General features: G+C 46.9%; 1 protein-coding gene across 1 annotated transcript in view; it reads right to left on the reverse strand.

The window, feature by feature from the left end:
• CHKA (choline kinase alpha) overlaps positions 1 to 20,134 on the reverse strand; it is a 65,306-nt gene that overhangs the window by 625 nt on the left and 44,547 nt on the right. The window contains exons 3-9 of the mRNA XM_031936704.1: positions 19,991 to 20,044; positions 9,749 to 9,862; positions 5,733 to 5,866; positions 5,236 to 5,340; positions 3,869 to 3,927; positions 790 to 877; positions 149 to 257 (exon numbers count right to left, since the gene is read on the reverse strand). Of these exons, the coding sequence (XP_031792564.1) occupies positions 149 to 257; positions 790 to 877; positions 3,869 to 3,927; positions 5,236 to 5,340; positions 5,733 to 5,866; positions 9,749 to 9,862; positions 19,991 to 20,044 (663 nt within the window). The remainder of the gene's footprint in view (positions 1 to 148; positions 258 to 789; positions 878 to 3,868; positions 3,928 to 5,235; positions 5,341 to 5,732; positions 5,867 to 9,748; positions 9,863 to 19,990; positions 20,045 to 20,134) is intronic.

The following is a 20,134-nucleotide window of genomic DNA, read 5'->3' on the forward strand; positions in this document are numbered from 1 at the left end:
AGGGAGCCATGATCGCACTACTGCGATCTGTACTCCAGTCTGGGAAACAGAGTGAGACCCTGTCTCAAAAAATAAAAAAGAAGATGTAATTCTAACTGCATGAAATTGATGTAATTTTCCTATCAAGTATACAAAACTCATCTCCTACCTGTTGTTTCTTGGTGGGATACTTCCAGATGTTTGCTCTGAAAAAAGGGTATTTTTCATAGCTATAATCATACATCCACTCACAGAAGTGATTTCCAATGTCAAATCCCCTGAAATAAGAGATAAGACAGTGCACAGAATGAGGCAAACCATATGCCTGGAGGCTCCCTGACTGCAGAAGAAAGAAAGGCTGAGTTCCGAGCATGCCACTCCTGTTGCCATCTGGACTTGCTGAGGGAGCAGGACTGTAACTGCTTTAATGACAGAGACAGCCAACAGATGGTTGTCAGCATCACAGCTGACTAAAGCTATACAGGCGCACCTGAACCACAACTCCAGAACAATGTGTCTCCTCAACCAGAATTTATGAGAAGAAAATAATCTCTGAAGCCAAAAGAAAATGCCAAAGTCTAGCTGAATGGCATGGCTGTCCCCAACTAGCGCTGTCTGCTAGGAACAAGGAGGGCTGTGCTGCTTCACCACAATCATCACGGGCCACTGGACGAGAAGCCACTGATTCCAGGTGAAGCAGCTTGCAACTCAGGGTGGCATTTTGACTTATTTTCTCTAATAACTGTTAATTAAGCATATCATAATGATAAAACAATATTGAGATGGAAACACTGGACTGAAACATATTACCTGTAATTGTAACTGCTGTATTCGAAGTCAATGAGCATCAGTTTCTGTTTTTCAGAATTCTCTTGGCCTTCCAGCAACAAGATATTACCTGCAAAACGTTTGGATAACATGGCTTATGTTTTACAATAGAAGGTTCAAGTCCTTGAACAGCAGAGCCGAGAGAATGGATCTGACCCCTTAGGGAATTCTAAGTGAATGTGGCTTTTGGTCTGTGGACATCGCCAGGGCCTAGACAGAGCGTAGAAGTGCTCACGGGAGGCCTACCCCTGTGCACGGAGGCTCCTGACCCACCTGGCCATAAGAACCCCTGCTCACAGCCCTAGTCCCCGCCGGACCCCCAAGCTCACTATGGAACAAAGCCTGGTCTCTTGCTCTGCTGTCAGAAGAGTACTTCCCAAATGTTCTGTATGGTGGCATGCAGGAGCTCGGGCTAGCCAAACACCACCCTCAGCAGCCCTGGGACTTGGTTTGCTGTCTGCAGGCCAGCTGGCTGCAGCACCCCAGCTGGGAAGCTGTGGGAGTGTCTTCCAGTAAGAAAGACAAGGAAGAGCTCAGCCGCCACAGGGGATCCCCTGCTTTGTTCTTGCCTGCTTCTCCTTCCCAACGAGACCACAGACAGCATTCCTACACCACTATTTCCTTTAGTGTTGGATTCTGGGTCAGGAGTTGGTCGGCCATCAGCCTGGCTCTGCAGGCCTACATTCCTGATATCCCCACACTAGACATGACGTTCAGCATCTCCGACATCCTGGGGCTGGCACCAGTGAGCCAACCTTTGCTAGGGTTTCAGCTGCTCTCTCTCCCCAGGATTTCTAGTGGAGGTATAGTGTCTAGGTTCTTCAGCATACTTTTTCCATTTAGGGTAGCAATTACAACATAAACTGGAGACCAGAAAACATGTATTGGCTCACACTTGTAATCACAGCACTTTGGAAGGTGGAGGTGGGAGGATCACTAGAGTCCAGGAGTTTAAGACCAGTGTGGGAAACACAGGGAGACTCCATCTCCATGAGTTATTAGCCAAGCATAGCAGTGTGTGCCTGTGATCCCAACTACTCGGGAGGCTAAGGTAGAAGGATCACTTAATCCCAAGAGGCTAAGGCTACGTGGAGCCTTGATTGCGCTACTGCACACCAGCCTGGGTGACACAGTAACAGTCTCAAAAACGAAAAAAAGGCAAATGGGAGGCAGACACCCAAAGTAGCAGAACAAAATTAATGTACAACTGTTACCTCTTCGATCCCTCCTACACTTTGCCATCATCAACGCAGCTGATCTCCTCCAGTCCCCTCTCTCTAGTGATGTCTGTGCCATTTATCACCCCCTCACCACCAGAAGGGCAAGGATAATACACAAAGTTGTAGCTGTCATGTCTATACCCTCCTTGACTTGAGTTAGCCAGCTACAAGCAGCTAATTAGTAAAAGGTAATTTGGCTCAAATGAATGGCTTACGGTTGACGGGTCTTCATGAGAGACCGTTCTCAGGATTAAAAGCAAACTGCTGAGCCTGGCAAAGAAGGGCTCAAGGTGTGACCTGAACTACTGTGACTGGGGGAGGCAAGGTCAAGGCAGAGCAAGGCCATGTCAGCAGCACCAGTGGGAGCTGCATAGTGGGGGGCCTCTGGTGAGACTATTCAATGTGCAATTGCATGGGATGAAGTTTTGTTACAGTAAGGAACACATCACTGTCATGTTTTCAAAGCAGAGAAGCCCGAAGTAATTAATAGCACAGTGCACTGATACTAGGAGAGAAAGTGTTAGGATTACACGTGTTGCAATAAGCAACACTATGCTATGTGATGCAGAAGGGAAGGGCCCAGGACTGAATGGGGCAGGCAGTGGATCTTGTTCTTTTATTGCTTTTTCAGGTTAAAAAAAATCATGTATGTGGCCGGGCGCGGTGGCTCACACCTGTAATCCCAGCACTTTGGGAGGCCAACGCGGGCGGATCACAAGGTCAGGAGATCGAGACCACGGTGAAACCCCGTCTCTACTAAAAATACAAAAAATTAGCCGGGTGCGGTGGCGGGCGCCTGTAGTCCCAGCTACTCAGGAGGCTGAAGCAGGAGAATGGCGTGAACCTGGGAGGCGGAGCTTGCAAGTGAGCCGAGATCGCGCCACTGAACTCTAGCCTGGGCGACAGAGCGAGACCCTGTCTCAAAAAAAAAAAAATAAATAAATCATATATGTTTACCATAAGGAGTTAAACACTGAAAAAGTAACATGTGACTTAGAAAGTTTAAGTTCTGTATCCCAATTCCCAAGTTTAGTGAATATTCTTTCGGATTTCTTCCATGTAATATATATATATATATATATATATATATATTTTTTTTTTTTTTTTTTTTACAGGATCTTGCTCTGTCATCCAGGCTACAGTGCATAGTATACTATAGCCTTGAAATCCCAGGCTCAAGCCATCCTCCGGCCTCAGCTTACCAAGTAGCTGGGACTACAGGTGCACACCACTATGCCTGGCTAATTTTTTTTTTTTTTTTTGAGATGGAGTCTCGCCTGTCACCCAGGCTGGAGTGCTGTGGCCGGATCTCAGCTCACTGCAAGCTCCGCCTCCCGGGTTTACAGCATTCTCCTGCCTCAGCCTCCTGGGTAGCTCGGACTACAGGCACCGCCACCTCGCCTGGCTAGTTTTTTGTATTTTTTAGTAGAGACGGGGTTTCACCGGGTTAGCCAGGATGGTCTCGATCTCCTGACCTCGTGATCCGCCCGTCTCGGCCTCCCAAAGTGCTGGGATTACAGGCTTGAGCCACCGCGCCTGGCCTAATTTTTTAATTTTTTGTAGAGATGGGGTCTTGCTATGCTGCCCAGGCTGGTCTAGAACTCTTGGGCTCAAGCAATCCTCCCACCTTGGCCTCCCAAAGTGCTGGAATTACAGACATGAGACACTGTGCCTGGCCTCATACTCTAAAAAAATAATACAAAACCTCATTGTCTGGTTGTATCATAATTTAATGTACCTAATACACTCTTGATGCTACCTGGCATTTTTCAGACACACTGCTAGTAATTTTCTAAGTATATACACAAACCTCATTTGTAACAGGACATAGCAATTCTTACCTTCTTGACAGTCATTATGACAAAATACAACTGGAGATGGAGTAGATTCAAGCAATGATCTGAAAAGAAAGGTTTCACTGTTACCTATCAAGCTTCTCAGTCAGCTGCACTGCACACCGTCTTGCCTTCTCCACATGGCCAGCACCAAATTCGTGCTCCAAAGCAACACACAGTTTGGGAGTAGTATCTGTGATATGAATTCTGACAACTGTGTCAGAATTCCACAACAGCTCCACAGCAACAACTCCACAGCAGCTCTCGCCTGAAACCCCCACAGGCCCTCTGCACTCAGCTCTTCCCCCGGAGGACCCTCTGCATGTGCCACTCCCTCCTGGAGCCCCTTCCTCTGCTGGTCTCGGCTTGTACAGCACCCCCTTAGACAGCCCTTCTCTTACCAGTGACCCAAGCAGGTCCTCCTATGCAGACTAAGGGCCTACTTTGATCTATGTTTCTGTCACAGCACTTATCACAATTTGACATTATTTTATTTGTTTACTTGTTTTCCCTCGGCAGCGATCATCAAGCCTAGCAGAGGAGGCACATACCTGAGTAATTAAAGGTGTAAATACTTATGGCTGGGTGTGGTGGCTCACGCCTGTAATCCCAGCACTTTGGGAGGCCGAGGTGGGCAGATCACGAGGTCAAGAGATCAAGACCACTCTGACCAACATGGTGAAACCCCGTCTCCACTAAAAATACAAAAATTAGCTGGGTGTGGTGGCTGGGTGTGGTGTGTAGTCTCAGCTACTCGGGAGGCTGAGGCAGGAGAATCACTTGAACCTGGGAGGGGGAGGTTGCAGTGAGCCGAGATCGCGCCACTGCACTCCAGCCTGGCAACAAAGCGAGACTCCGTCTTATTAAACAAACAAACAAAAAATGGTGTAAATACTTGTTAGTGTACAGATGTGAGTGGCCTGCACCCAGCATCACTCTGAGGACAATGATGGCCTTGCTTCAGAGATCAGCAGGAAGATTCTGTTTCTCACAAAAGCCAAGGTTGAACTGTAAGGAAGAGGGATTTTTCTCACACTCCCCAGCCTGCCCTTACTCCCTTCTCCCCAACACAGAAAATCCACCCCGCTAGACACTCTACTGCCCTGGCCATCAAGCCACTCCTTCGACATTTTCCTTCTCTATGGAACTTTCACAAACTGACTAGAGGCCACGTGTGGGCCTCTAGTCCATACAGTCTATAATCTCTAGTCCTCTAGAGAACCATAATTCCAGATGACAAAACTTATCTGTTTAAATTCATCCTGTAAAATCAATGTAAAATGCCAGACATAAGGCAAGCTCATTCAATGTTTACTGACAACAGTTTTAGTGACTAAGAATATTTAAAGTCAGGAAATAGAAGGAAAACTTACCTCAGGTTTTCCAGTTCCAAAGGCAGATTGTAACTGAGCAATTTGTGGAACTTTTTAATTCGGGATTCCTCAGTAAATTTAATTCTCAGAACTTCATTTAGATATCTATTAAATTTTTTTTTTTTAAAAAAGAACAGAACAAAGAATCACCGTCAATTCACCAAGGCTTGTTGTTCTTGGGGCTTTGGTTAAACATTCAATCCCGGCGGGACCCCTCTGGCTGCCACGACTGAGGGAGAGGAGCGGCCTTGGGGGTTCGTGGCATTCTAGGAAGGTGACTTTCTGCCCCTTCACCCGTTCAATAGCATTTTTGTATAAGCCTTCTTTCTTGGTTTAGGAATTGACTTTTATATGTAAGAAAGACTTACTTATGAGACAAGTATCACCAGCTGACACCCTGCACTTCAGTGAACTAGGAAGGCCTAGTTGCTCACTCTGGTACTTCTAGGAGCCACCACTGTAAAACTACATTAGGACCAAGTGATTTCACCACTTACTTTTCCATTGTGCCAAAAAGCCATTTTGGTTCCTTATTGAATGGCATTTTCATACCATGAAACGTAGCCATTTTCTCAGCGATTTCTGCAGAAATATCTGGCAAACTTAATTCTTCAGTATCTAATCGCCGGCTCTGAAATAGAAAAGGGAGTTAAAAACTGACCTTTACCAAGTAAACTAAAAAGAGTGAGATCACACAGTCTTAGGAACGAGAAGCCAGTTTTTGTAGTGCATTTAAGTCTCACCCAATGCCCCAAATTCCCTTAAGAATGGACGCTGCGTCCACATAGACAGTGACCCAGCAATTGCTATGGCACTTCGACAGTGAGGAGCCGGCCACCTCCAAATATCTATTTCATTCTGAACCCCTTTTAACTATGAGAACTCCTTCCTTAAATTTTATTGAACTAAAACTACGCTATCATCTATTCTGGTCTCTAAAACCACAGCAAATGTCTATTCTCTACCCAATGCTGAAGTCCATGTCTTCAGCAGTTTATCACATGGCTCCGCTCCCAGCTCCTCCATCAGCTGGGACATTCTACTCTGATGTGTTGCAGGTGAGATGCGGGGTCCAGAACAGGTCCTAACCAGGAGATGTGTCACAGGGACAGGGGGGCCGTCTCCAGCTGCTCCCAGTGGTGGTGTCAGCACCTGGCCTGGCACAGAGAAGGTGTCCAGGGCAAAGCTGGGCAAAAAACAGTGTCTAGAGGACTTCCTCCTGGCCTCTGCATCCTGCACTTCCCCTAAATCAGCCTGAGGCCATGCTTGTTTGGCTGCCCTTTTACAGGAGGCCCATGGGAGCTCACAATCAACTGAAAGAAACCTCTAGAGCTTCCTCGTGTGACCTACCACCCTGCAGAAATCTAAAGAGAGGTTTCTGTGAAAATGCAAAGAAGTACAGCACAGAGGTAAGACTGAATGCTCCCAACTTAGGGAAACCCCAGTTGAAATTGTGGCTTTAATTCTCATTTCAAAGCTACATGGCCATCCAAGTTACCTCATACATCTGTGTGTTCCCATTTTTATCAAATGGAAATCAGGACATAAAGTCTCTCACAGAGTTGCCAGGAGAGCTGGAGGAGAGAATGCAGGTGAGGTCTCTGGGACAGCACCCAGCCCAGGGTGCAGCTCAGCAAGTGGCAGACGTCTGCTACTGAGAGCTAAGAGCTCACTGTAAGCATTGGGCTCAACCTTCTATTCAACTCCCTCCAGAAAGCACTGTCACCACAGCACTGTCAACAAATTACCATGCTGCGATAAGAACAGGGACTCCACTTCCAGCAGCAGGACACGCAGGACTTATTAAGGTAGCTCACTCAGCTTTCAAAACTGCCATTAATTTGGCAACAAGGAAAATCTAAAGCTAACATGCTCAGATATGAACAAATCTCAGTATTCCAAATTCCTTCCCCAGCACAGAGAGAAACAGACTACCTACCATCCCTAGTGGCCCCGCTATTCTCACATGCCCTTTGAAAGATGGCTACAGGAATCATGAAACTAAATCACCTGATCCCAAGCAGTGAAGAGTAAACCTAAGCCAGGCGTGGTGGCTCATGCCTGTAATCCCAGCACTTTGGGAGGCCAAGGCGGGAGGATTGCTTGAGCCCAGGAATTTGAGACCAGCCTAGGCAACACAGGGAGACCCCATCTCTACAAAAAAATAAACAAAATTAGTCAAACATGGTGGCACATGCCTGTAGTCCCAGCTACTCGGGAGGCTGAGGTGAGAGGATTGCTTGAGCCTGGAAGGTTGAGGCTGCAGTGAGCTGAGATCAAGCTGCTTATATACTTCACTATACTGGGCAACAGAGTGAGACCCTATCTTAAAAAAAAAAAAAAAGCAAATCTAGAAATAACATATAGTATTAGGTTGAATCAAATGAAACTGCCATTCTTGTTGGTCAAAAACAGTTAAACACCAGCAGCATCATATGGTTCAAACCTAGTATATAACAGAATTTTTAAAAAATTTTCACTATGGCTGGGTGCAGTGGCTCACACCTGTAATCCTGGTGACGTAGGAGGCTGAGGCAGGAAAAGAGCTTGAAGCCAGGAATTCAAGACCAGCCTGGGTAACATAGCAAGACCCATCTCTACAAAAAAAATTTTTTAATAAGCTGGGTGTGCTGGTGTGCACCTGTACTCCCAGCTACCTGAAAGGCTAAGGCAGAAAGATCACTTGAGTCCAGGAGTTCGAGGCTGTAGTGAGCTATGATCATGCCACTGCACTCCAGCCTGGGCAAGACAGTGAGACTCCCATCTCAAAAAAAAAAATTTAATATGTAATAAACAATATATACAAGAGCATAGATAGAACTTAAGAACTAGAACAAAATCGATTCCACAGATACTATAATCTATGTGTCCTCATGCCTGCCCTTTTTGTCCCCAAGATACTTTTATTATTCTGAATTGTGTTAACACAATTCCCTTACCTTTTCCAAAAAGAGAATTTTCACTACACGTGCATATATTCTTAAACAATTTTTAAAATGTATCAGGCTTTATAGAATGGTATGACACTACTTACAGTCTCCTGCAGTTTGGTTTTATCATTCGACATTATATTTGTAAGATTCACCTATATTGCCACTTATAACCATATGAGGTTTTATTATTTCCAAAATTCTTTCAAAAACTTATTATCTCGGCCAGGTGCAGTGGCTCACGCCTGTAATTCTAGCATTTTGGGAGGCCAAGGTGGCCGGATCACCTGAGGTCGGGAGTTCAAGACCAGCCTGGCCAACATGGAGAAACCCTGTCTCTACTAAAACATAGCCAGGTGCCAGGAAGCAAACTAAAGGTAAAAAGCTGGCGCAATGAAGGCACCATCCACTCATCTAAACACATCCTCAGCACTGGCAGCTAGCACAACGCCAGCACAGATGGACAGCACCACTGTCAACTAGAAGAGGATCTCTCTTCTGGGGAGACAGAGCACAACTAGCCTCCCTGTTTCTGGGCTGTGGGATTAGACAAAGAAACCCCTGCCCCTGGTCCCTAGCCAGATACAGCAGAGCACCCCTCTGCCAGGCATCCTACTGCTAGGCTCCATCTGCACAGATGTACAGGACAGCCCTGGACATGCCCAGGCCTCTCATGGATAAGACATCTCATGCAGCAGGGCAGGAAAAGCTAGCGGCTTAATGACTCTAGTCCTCAAGGAGCTTATGCTCAATTAAAATGGGGAATATCTGGTCTATCTAGGAAGGGAGTGCAGGCTGACATAGACCAGCACTGCCAACCAAAGAAGTACTGCCAGGGCTCAGAGCCATACTTCAAAACACTTAGGGTTCATGAGAACCCCTGGGCATGAAGAATTGTGCAGGGCATGGAGTCGGGGTGGGTGGGTAGAGGGACAGAAACTATGCTTTAGGTATGTACATGTAACTCTAAGACATGGTATACTGGTAAATGTTACAGCAACACTAAAACTGCCTTGGGACAACAAGAAAGGGAAAATAATCCTGACTGCTTAGAAATAAGACTGCAAGGTCTTGGAGTAAGGCCTTGAAATCTAAGAATTTGACCAGCATATGGGGACAGGAAGATGGGAGGTAGGGAGACTCAGTGGGAATGCACAAAACAAACCAAGGAAGGGTGATGGGAAAGAACAGGCATGGCCCCCTCACAGGGCTACAGCCAGAGACTGAGCAGGGTACAGTCAAGACCAACGTGTTCTAGCTGCAAGTTCTATAAAGCAGGGCCCCAGAAGTTGAGAGGAACAAGGTGAAAAAGGGTAAAGTCTCAGGGTACACAGCCTCAGGGGACAATGAAATAAGTTTCATATATTTTTCAAATTTGGATGAATATACCTTTAGAGGAAAGAAAGAGGTTCTAATATGAGTACAAAATAAATGTTGCTTTCCATGATTTCTGATACAGTTTAATGACATCGGTGAGGTTAACAGTTCAAGAACCAGCATTGCAGGTTCTTGCAGCAATGAGACAAAGAAGCCATCTTCTGTCTGTGGCTTATGTCAACTGAGCCTTTATGAACAAATCTTACCGGGATGAACTGTTCCAGTCGGCCTTGGGGAAAGATGCCATAGAGTTTTGGCCCAAGTGACCTCTCTGCGAGAATGGCAAACATAACGCTCTCCAGAACCATGGCCTCGGCCCCCTAAAACAGATGGCAACAAGTCAGGTGTTTACTAAGTGTTTGCTATGCGCCAGGCATCAGAGGCACTCTCACAGGAGTGTTTCATCTAATCCTCACGAGTATTCTTTCATGTGGACACTACTGTTATCACCATCCCCATTTTAAATATGAAGAAATAGAGGTTCCAAAGTCACAAATCTTGTCATTTGCAGGATTCATGCTTGCAAGCACTACGCTATATTGGTAAGATTTAAAATGTGAGTTTAAGTTAGGTCACTAGTTCCAAAAATAGAAAAATATCCATCAGTGCTTTTATTGTTTCTATTTATTTCGCAACCTATATAGGAGTCTCACTCTTGGCATCTCATCAAAGGCCACAACACCATCCATTCTGGTAAGGGTTGATTTGCTCTTGGTTGAGTGCGCCTAGTTAAAGCAAAGGATCCAAAAGACCTTCTGCCTATTAAATTGGGCTCATGGGTCCAACAAGCTTGAAAATTACTGATTTAGGTCCAGGGTCTATGGCTCTCTAGTCCAAAGAGCAGCCGAGCACGCAGCATCCCAGATTTCAGCTGGCGTACCTGACCTTTTCCTGTTATTGAATGTTTGTTTTGCTGAAATCTCTATGATGCTGTCTGTTCTATCTTTGTCCTAACAATTAATGTGGGATCTATCATCATTTTGCCTTCAAAATCCATGCTTTGATCTCAAAGCAAATTCAGTCCTTGGTCTTTCCCCCTTAAACAGCACATTACAGCATAAGGGTTTCTATCTGTTGGAGTGAAGGAGTCATTCTTACCCAGAGGTCCACCTGAATCTCTTAAAGAGCTTTTACAGGCTAGATGGTGGCTCATGCCTGTAATCTCAACACTTTGGGAGGCTGAGGTGGGAGGATCACTTGAGGCCAGGAGTTAAGAGACCAACCTGGGCAACACAGTGAGATGCCCCATCACCACCAAAGTCTCTTTAAAATAGAAAAAGAACTTTTGCAAAGAGATTCCTAGGTCCTACCCCAAGTATTAAAAGAGAGGCACCAGCAGAGCTGTTTTGAAAAAGCTTTCAGATGATTCTAATTCACCCGCTGTGAAGAAATGTGCTGTGGAGGAACATGATCCCAGAGAAACATTCTCTAAACACATTCACGTTACCAAAAACTGAGAAACCAAGAGGACAAACTTATTAGGAAATGATACAGTACTAGATTTAGTAAGAAGAAAACAAAAAAAGAAAAGCCACTTCCAAAGGATATCAGACCACATTAAAGCAAAAAGTATTTTGGTCACTTTTACATTTTGTGGGAGCAAATGGATTTGTCGGTAATCCTCCACAATTATCATCTACAACCATCATTTGTATAATCCTCACAATTATGACCTGTCATCTTGTGAAGCTCAATCTTTCCTAATTTGTGGTTTTGTGTATATGACAATAGAATGACAACATCAATCTATCAAGCTAATGAATTTTAGGGTGGGATTTGATATCAGACAGGTTTTATTTCTTAAAACCTTAGAGAACGACAACAAAGATCTAGTATCCTTGTTTAGTTGTCAAAAGGTTTCCAAGCACTTTTCAGTCCTATGGTAGAGTCTTCCAGAGGTGCAGTCCCCATCTTACTCCAAGCCCAACATCACAGAAACTTTCTGGGGCATTTAAGCAATGGTCTGCAAAGCCTCCTCCAAGTCTCTGCTTAGACATTATGTTCCCCTGCTCCCCAGGGGGCAGCACAGTCCTGGTGCTCCGGAGACTGTGGTCCCCACCCCCACCCTCATGCTGTGTAAAACACAAAAGTAACCAGGGGCTAGGCATAGCAGGACAAGGAGGTGCTGGACTCAGAAGTTCAGCATTGTGCACATCACGTCCACTGGGAAGGATTCTCAGAGGTGACTTTATTTACGTGTGGCATTGTCAACACAGGTCACCAGCACTAGCCAGAACCCTCTCCAGAGCTCAGTCAACCCAGATAGGACACAGAGAAGAGGAAAAGAGATGTAAGAACTTTCCAATTCTCTTTAGCACCGCCCTAAACATTGTAAACAAAAACACCCTTATTCTTATGTAATACTGCAGTTCAATATTTATTCACAGTGGGAGAAAGGGGGAGATGGTGCATGGAGAGAAGGATTTGGAGAGGAAGAAAATGAGGCTGGGCACCATGGCTCACGCCTGTAATCCCAGCACTTCGGGAGGCTGAGGCAGGCAGATCACCTGAGGTCAGGAGTTTGAGACCAGCCTGGCCAACATGATGAAACCCTATCTCTACCAAAAAAAGTACAAACATTAGCTGGGCATGGTGGCAGGCGCCTGTAATCCCAGCTACTCAAGAGGCTGAGGCAGGAGAATCTCTTGAACCTGGGAGACAGAGGTTGCAGTGAGCCGAGATCACACCACTGTACTCCAGCCTGGGCGACAGAGCAAGACTGCCTCAAAAAAAAAAAAAAACAAAATGAAAGAGAACACCAAGGCACAAGCGACAAAAAAAACAAAAAACAACAGGTTAAGTAAGGATGGCAGAGAATCCTAGAATAAGTGCACCAACTACTGGTGGTCTTCTTGTCATCACTAAGTCTCCAGGCACCCTCCTGATTGCTCCTGAAAGTGAGCATGGTAAAAAGTGGGGTTGGACAGACATGGCTGGGTTCTCTCCTGCACCATGCACTGGTTTAGCCACAGCTGGTGACACTGGAGGGAGAACTGGTCCTATTTTTTCACATATCTCAACTTGGAACAATTTGCTTGGGCTTCAGAAATACTCATTCATACATTGGCCCAAAACACACTTACATGTCTGCTCTGTCCTGGCATTGTGCTAAGCGCCAGGGAACCAACAAAGAACAAGACACACAGGCCCCTGCCCACAATGGGGCTTACATGAGGGAAGGAGGGATAGAGAGAGAGAGAGAGTAAGCAAGTACACACAGCTATGGACGGGGCTCACTGTCATGAGGGAAACCAGGGTGACTGGTGTGGTGGAGTGGGTATTTCTAAGGAGGCCACCCTGAACTGACCTGAGATCTGAGGAGTGAGAAGCCACAGCAGCCCCACAGGAGCACAGGGCCATGAGGGAGGAACAAGTGTGATGCCTTCAAGGAACTGAGAGGCCTGTCTCACTGGAACAGGGCAAGTAAGGAAAAGGAAGAGAACAGCATGAGATAGCTGGGTGGACTGGGGCTCACAGAAAGGACTGGGCCAAAGATACCAATTCACAAGTCCTCAACATGTTGATGATGTTTACAGCTCACAAACTGGGTTCGATCCCCTGGGGACAGAAGAGGAACCAGCACAGGCCTTAAAATGCCCTTTCTTACTGTGACCGTCGAAATAGTAAGAAAGCTTTCTGGCCAGATGCGGTGGCTCACGCCTGTAATCCCAGCACTTTGGGAGGCCGAGGCAGGTGGATCACGAGGTCAGGAGATCGAGACCATCCTGGCTAACACAGTGAAACCCCATCTCTGCTAAAAATACAAAAAATGAGCCGGGTGTGGTGGCAGGCACCTGTAGTCCCAGCTACTCGGGAGGCTGAGGCAGGAGAATGGTGTGAACCAAGGAGGCGGAGCTTGCAGTGAGCGAAATTGCACCACTGCACTCCAGCCTGGGCAACAGAGCGAGACTCAGTCTCAAAAAAAAAAAAAAAAAGAAAAGAAAGCTTTCTACAGGGCACCCTCGCATACACTCCCAAAACAAACATTATCCACAGCAATACTCCCTCTCACAACTGGGCAATGCTTATTAATATTGTCCACTCTATTTGATTTGAAAAAGCAATCAACATGCTAACATTTCATGCCCCACTAGAGGTTCACAAGCTATAACTTGAAAAACTGGTTTAAGTTCAGGCAGCAAGAAGAGGGCCCAGGCCGGAAGATGAGGTGAGGCAGGCACCACTGCGAGGAAGGAGAGTGGCATTCCCTAATAGTGCTGCAAAGTGGCCATTAGATTTGGCAATATGGAACCTGTTGGTGACAAAAACAAGAACAGTTTCAGAGTGATGGGGGGACAGGTGTCAGATTGGAGCATATGAAGAATGAGCAGAAGCGGGAGAGAGAAGTGGTTGAGAATGGAACAAGAGGTTTAAACCAACTTTATCTATGAAGTTTCCTTTATTTAAAACCCAGGAAGAAGAGTATTGATGTTATGAACCTCTTGAGAAGACATAACAGCATTTCTGTGGTATTTCAGCCAAAAACTCATAACCTCAATTGGGAGAAAACACTAGACAAGCTGAAACTGAGGAGACATTTCCAAAATAACGGATCAGTACTCTTCACAAGTATAAAGATTATAAATAACAAAAGAATTCTTACAGGCTGAAAAAGACTAAAGAGAAATAGCCAATGCAATGTTGAGATCTAACTCAATCTTGAGACAGAACAAAAGAAAATATGCACAGAAAACTTCTGAAATTCAATTCAGCTCATAGTTTAGTTGTTATTATAGTTATTATTATTATTATTTTGGCAGTGGAGTTTCACTCTGTCGCCAGTTGCCCAGGCTGGAGTGCAGTGGCGAGATCTCGGCTCACTGCAGCCTCCACCTCCCAGGTTCATGCGATTCTCCTAGCTCAGCCTCCCAAGTAGCATTCTTGGGATATAGGCATTCGCTACCAGGCCCAGTTTATTTTTGTATTTTTAGTAAAAACAGGGTTTCACCCTGTTGGCCAAGCTGGTCTCAAACTCCCGACCTCAAGTGATCAGCCCACCTTGGCCTCCCAAAGTACTGGGATTACAGGCGTTTAGTTATTACTATTGCATCAAAGTTAATGTCCTGGTTTTGACCATTGCACTGTGGTTATGTGAGATGTTCACATTAGGGAAACTGAGTGAGGGGGTGCATGGGAAATCTCTGTACTATTTTTTTTTTTCTTTTTTGAGTCAGAGTCTCACACTGTCACCCAGGCTGGAGTGCAGTGGCACGATCTCGGCTCACTGCAAGCTCTGCCTCCTGGGTTCACGCCATTCTCCTGCCTCAGCCTCCCAAGTAGTTGGGACTACAGGCACCCACCACCACGCCCAGCTACTTTTTTTTGTATTTTTAGTAGAGACGGGGATTCACCATGTTAGCCAGGATGGTCTCAATCTCCTGACCTTGTGATCCACCTGCCTTGGCCTCCCAAAGTGCTGGGATTATGGCGAGAGCCACCATGCCCGGCCTCTCTGTACTATTCTTGAAATTTTTTTCTGTAAGTCTAAAATTGGTATGAAATAAGAAGTTAAAAATAAGTTCATATAAAAAAGACTGAAATCAAGCAATATGACAAAATAAGTGACTAATTCTGCACAGTGAGAATAAAGGTGCTTACTATACTTTCCCATGCTTTCAAACCTGTCTTCCGAAAAAGGAGACGGGGAAGTGAGAAAGCAGAGACAGGAGATACCACCTCTAGAAATCTTGCGGGAAAGGAAGCAGGGACAGGGTGGGGCCAAGAAAAGCACGAGGCAAGTGACCAGTTTATTATTTCTCACGATTCTGTGGGGTGACTGGGGCTCACCTGGATGGCAGAGCGATTGAGAAGAAACAGCCAATGAAAAAGGGGAGAGGAAGGCACAAGGAGTGAAGGAACAGGTCAAGAAGTCAGGCCCAAAAGCAGACAAGTGGAGAGCTCAACACATGCAGCCCAGGGAAGGACGGCCCTTCACAGTCAGTGGAAGACACGGGTACAAATGCAGAGGGCTTACAGGCAAAGACAGGAGAGAAGCAGCAGCTGGGGAGTGAGGTGATACTGCCTGCTCAGGGCAGGAACAGGGAGGTTTGAAGAGAAAAAGGAAGGCCTGAAACAGACCTCTCAGCTCTGGAAGGCAAACCTGGAGAAACTCAGAGGCTGCCCAGCAGTGGTGAGCACCCACCCGAGGCTTGGCCCCATAACTATAAGATGAAGCTGGTCCTGCCAATGATGGATTTTTCCTCTAACAATGTTCAGCTGCTTGGGTGCAGCACAGAGAAGGCAAGTGGGTGGCCGGGTTTGGCAGGGGTGGGGTTTTGTGAGATGAGTCCAGCAGAAGGCCAGTGGAGACAGTGAGTGAGAATGTGTGGAAGGCAAGGCTCATGATGGCAGAGTGTAGTTCTTCAGCCAGGCAAGGTGAACGTGGGACGGAAGACTGAAGGAAAGCCAGGAGTCAGCCGTGTCTGGACCAGAGGTCTCAGTGGTGGTCACAGAGCCATGGCTACGGGGGTGCCATAGTGTACTGGGAGGTCAGCAGATGGGTTGTTGAAACTGGCATGTCATCATTGGCAGGACCAGCTTCATCTTACAGTTATGGGGCCAAGCCGTGGGTGTGTGCTCACCACTGCTGGGCAGCCTGCTGAGTTTCTCCAGGTTTGCCTTCCAGAGCCGAGAGGTCTGTTTCAGGCCTTCCTTTTTCTCTTCATGTCAGAGAGGGCACAATTTCTGGCAATTAGGTCTGGGGCACATCCATGAGTGGATAATGGAAGAGGAATGAAAGGAAAAGGTTGTTAGTGGATGAGGAGGTCAAGATACAGAGCCCAGAGAATGACAGCAGGAACCAAAACAAACTCAGAGGCTGAGCCATGGACTCATCTCACCAAGGGATGAGAGCCATCAGGAGGAGTCAAGGGCTAGAGCCACAGGTGTGAGTCTCAAAAAACTGGGTTTTCAACACAGGAGACATGGCAGGCAGGAATGAGGAAGGAGTAAGAAGGCACCAATCCCACTAGTGGCCCTGAGGTACTTGAGAAGTGACTGAGGAAACCGCCTCCTCTGGAGAAGGCTGTAGGGCAGGGAGTCTCCTGAGACAGTAAGGCTTGGAGAAGACCAGTTAATGGAGGAAATGTTCAGAAGAGCAGGGTCTGCAGACCAAAACCGGCAACTCAAAAGGGCTCAAGTAAGAAGACAAAACCAACTCCTCCACTCTGACAACCACCTGCCTACCTTTTGACCCAAATCTCTGCCGTTTCTCAGGAGGCCCTGAGGAGGGAGAAGTGGTGCTGCTATAACTGAAGGGTCACCTGAGGTGAAGGCATCTGAACCTGATGAGAGGAATGGACAACAGTGTGTACCGGCAGGCAAGGGCAGAACGTCTGAGACATCCACTGGCAGCAGCCGCCACCAGCCTTCAGCAATTCTTCACTGCATCCTGCTCTGTACCCGCTGCTGTAGTTGCAGTGGGACAGCAGGAAGCAGCAAAAGCCTGTTTTGAGTTCAGCGTCTCGTGTGAGCAAAAATCATATAATACTGAAAATTTACAGCCATAGAAAGTGCAAAGGGCCCAGGGCAGTGGCTCATCCCTGTAATACCAACACTTTGGGAGGCCGAGGTGGACAGATCACTGGAGGTGAGGGGTTTGAGACCACCCTGGCCAACATGGTGAAATCCCGTCTCTACTAAAAATACAAAAATTAGCTGGGTGTGGTGGCACATGCCTGTAGTCCCCAGCTACTCAGGAGGCCAAGGCACAAGAATCATGCCTCACCACCTGGGAGGTGGAGGTTACAGTGAGCCAAGATGGCACCACTACACTCCAGCCTGGGCAATAGAGCGAAACTCCGTCTCAAAAAAAGAAAAGGAAGAAAGAAAGTGAGTGCAAAGGGCTGGGCGCGGTGGCTCAAACCTGTAATCTCAGCACTTTGGGAGGCCAAAGGAGGCAGGTGGATTTCTTGAGCTCAGGAGGTCAAGACCAGCCTGGGCAATATGGCAAAACCTCATTGCTAGGAGAAATACAAAAAATTAGCCAAGTGTGAGGGCACGCACCTGTAGTCCCAGCTACTCGGGAAGCTAGGCAGGAGGATTGTTTGAGCCTAGGAGAAGGCTTCACTGAGGTGCAGTTGCGCCACTGCACTCTAGCCTGAATGACAAAGTGAAACCCTGTCTCAAGAAAGAAAGAAAAAAAAAAAACACAAAGAAGTGCCTGGTGTTGTGAGAGCATGAAATGAAAGCCCCAACCTTGTGTGGAAAGCCAGGAGGGGCCCTGTGCAGGAAGCCCCAGCCGATCCTCATTATGAGAAGAGCTAGGGGGTGGGAAACAGGTGAAGGCCTGGAGCCAGCCAACAGGAAAGGCATCTACAAAGGCCCAGGGCACGGAAAAAACCACAGGGTTTAGGACAACCTGGCTGGAGGGAATGAAGGGTGGGGGAAGCAGGTTGTGAGCTGAAGGTGGAAAAGTCAGCAGGGGTCAGACCATTGAGGACATGGGAGGCAAAGGCCCCCTTAACCTGGCCAGAGGTGCAGAGCGAACGTGGAGGGATCTTAAGCAAGAGGTGGACACGAGCGGGTCGGCAATTCAAAAAGATGACTATGGCAATGATAAAGGGAATGGTTTGTGGGATACAAGAGAAGAAGGCAGATGTAAGGTACAATTCAAAGGCAATATCAACATCATGGTTAGGATGCCGGAGTAAGTGAGAGCAGGATCTCGGAGATAACGCCCTGCTTTCTGGCCTGGGAACTAACTTGCTGAGCAACCAAGAAAAAGAGATCACCAGAAAGGACTAGATTTTGATTGTGCTGTGGGGGGATGTGAAGAGCCCAAGCATGCAGTGTGGGACATGGCGAGTTTGAGGGGCATGTGAGATATCCAAGGAGAGACTGCTAGCCAATGGCATTAGTTCCAAGTCGAGGTCAGGGCTGGAGGAAAAATGCAGTGGCCCTTTGGCCTATAGATCAGGTGACTGAGGGAGAGAGGACATGAGAAGAGGGCCTATGGTCAAACCATGGGGCGCCCCAGCATGTAGACAGCCAGATCTGTACTTTGTGTCTCTGTGTCATGGCTGCCCTCAGGAAAGGAAACATTTCAAAAGGGCGGGGGTCATGTCAAATGCTACTAAGAAGTCAAAATGAGAACTGAAAAGTACTTTGGATTTAGCATCACGGAGGTCCTTGTGATCCAACATTTTCAGCTACCAGGATGTCCAAAGGTCTCTGTACAAAGGGCTTAGAATGGTTGACAACAGAATGTCAATCACTTCCCACCCAAGGACTTCCCAGTCACTGTCACTCCAGAGAGCACAAGTTCTAGATCTTCTAGCAGGGCCCCCAGAGCAGGACACAAGCTGCTGAAACATATAGAAAAACTATCATCACTTTCATTCCTTTTTTTTCTCAACTGTTTTAATGTCTATTTCTTTATTTTTTTTTTTTTTTTTTTTTTGCATTGGGGGGACAGTGTCTTGCTCTGTCACCTAGGCTGGAGTGCAGCGGCACAATCTGGGTTTACTGCAACCTCCGCCTCCCAGGTTCAAGCAATTCTCCTGCCTCAGCCTTCCAAGTAGCTGGAATTACAGGTGCCCACCATCATGCCCAGCTAATTTTTCTGTTTTTAGTAGAGACGGGGTTTCACCTTGTTGGCCAGGCTGGTCTTGAACTCCTGACCTCATGATCCACCTGCCTCAGCCTCCCAAAATGCTGGGATTACAGGCGTGAGCCACCACACTCAGCCTATTTCTTGACTATTTTAATAATCAATATACAATTGGTAAAAGTGATGTGGCGATGTGTGTGTGTATCTACATCTTAGATCCATGTATGTTGGGCATGTGTGCACATGCACCCTTCTCTGTGAGCCTGCACATAACAGCAGAGATGCTCAAAAGGTGCTTACGCTGGGGCATGCAGACCAACACCCCAGACCCCTGCTTCTGAGGCTCCATCCATCAGTGCTCTCGGCCTCAAGCCATCTGCACATGTGAGTTTCAGAGAGTGGGGTCACATTCTCTAAGTCTAGGAAGAAGCTTTTCCAACTTGGGTATCATGCATAGGAAAAAACACTGCTGCTTGCCCAGGGAAAAAGGGTGGTCACCAAAACCACTGGGCAGTGACCCGCTTCCTGATGGGAAGCGTGGGTACGACCAAGAGGGGGTGAGAAAGGCATCACAGCAGCAGCAGCCAAGGCCTCCACATTGGGTACCACACACGAATGCTCCCCTGCTGCCATCTGCCAGCATCCCAATGCTGTTTCGATTGCCATAAAGACACCAAACTTCCACAGTCTACACTCTCAGGAGGAAAGAGGAATACCCACTGCTCACTCAGTCTCTGCGAGGTGGCTTCCAATAGATATACCAAGAGCCCCTCCTGGCAGAAAGATAGATCAGGATTTTCCAAGGGTAGGTAAGAGACACTGCCAAGCCCTGGAGTAGCAAAGGGTGGCTAACACCAGTTCACATCTCAAACAGATGCAGAAAGACTCAATTACTTACTTGAAATTCATTTTCTTTCTGAGCTTGTTCGGATCCCTCTTTATTACAGGATCTCTATGAATGAGAAAAAGGAAACGCTTGCGGTGAGATGGGGAACACTGAACAAACACTAACTTTGCAACCACCAGAACAGTCAGGGTTTAT

The sequence above is a fragment of the Piliocolobus tephrosceles genome, chromosome 13, assembly GCF_002776525.5.
Source record: "Piliocolobus tephrosceles isolate RC106 chromosome 13, ASM277652v3, whole genome shotgun sequence".
NCBI lineage: Eukaryota > Metazoa > Chordata > Mammalia > Primates > Cercopithecidae > Piliocolobus > Piliocolobus tephrosceles.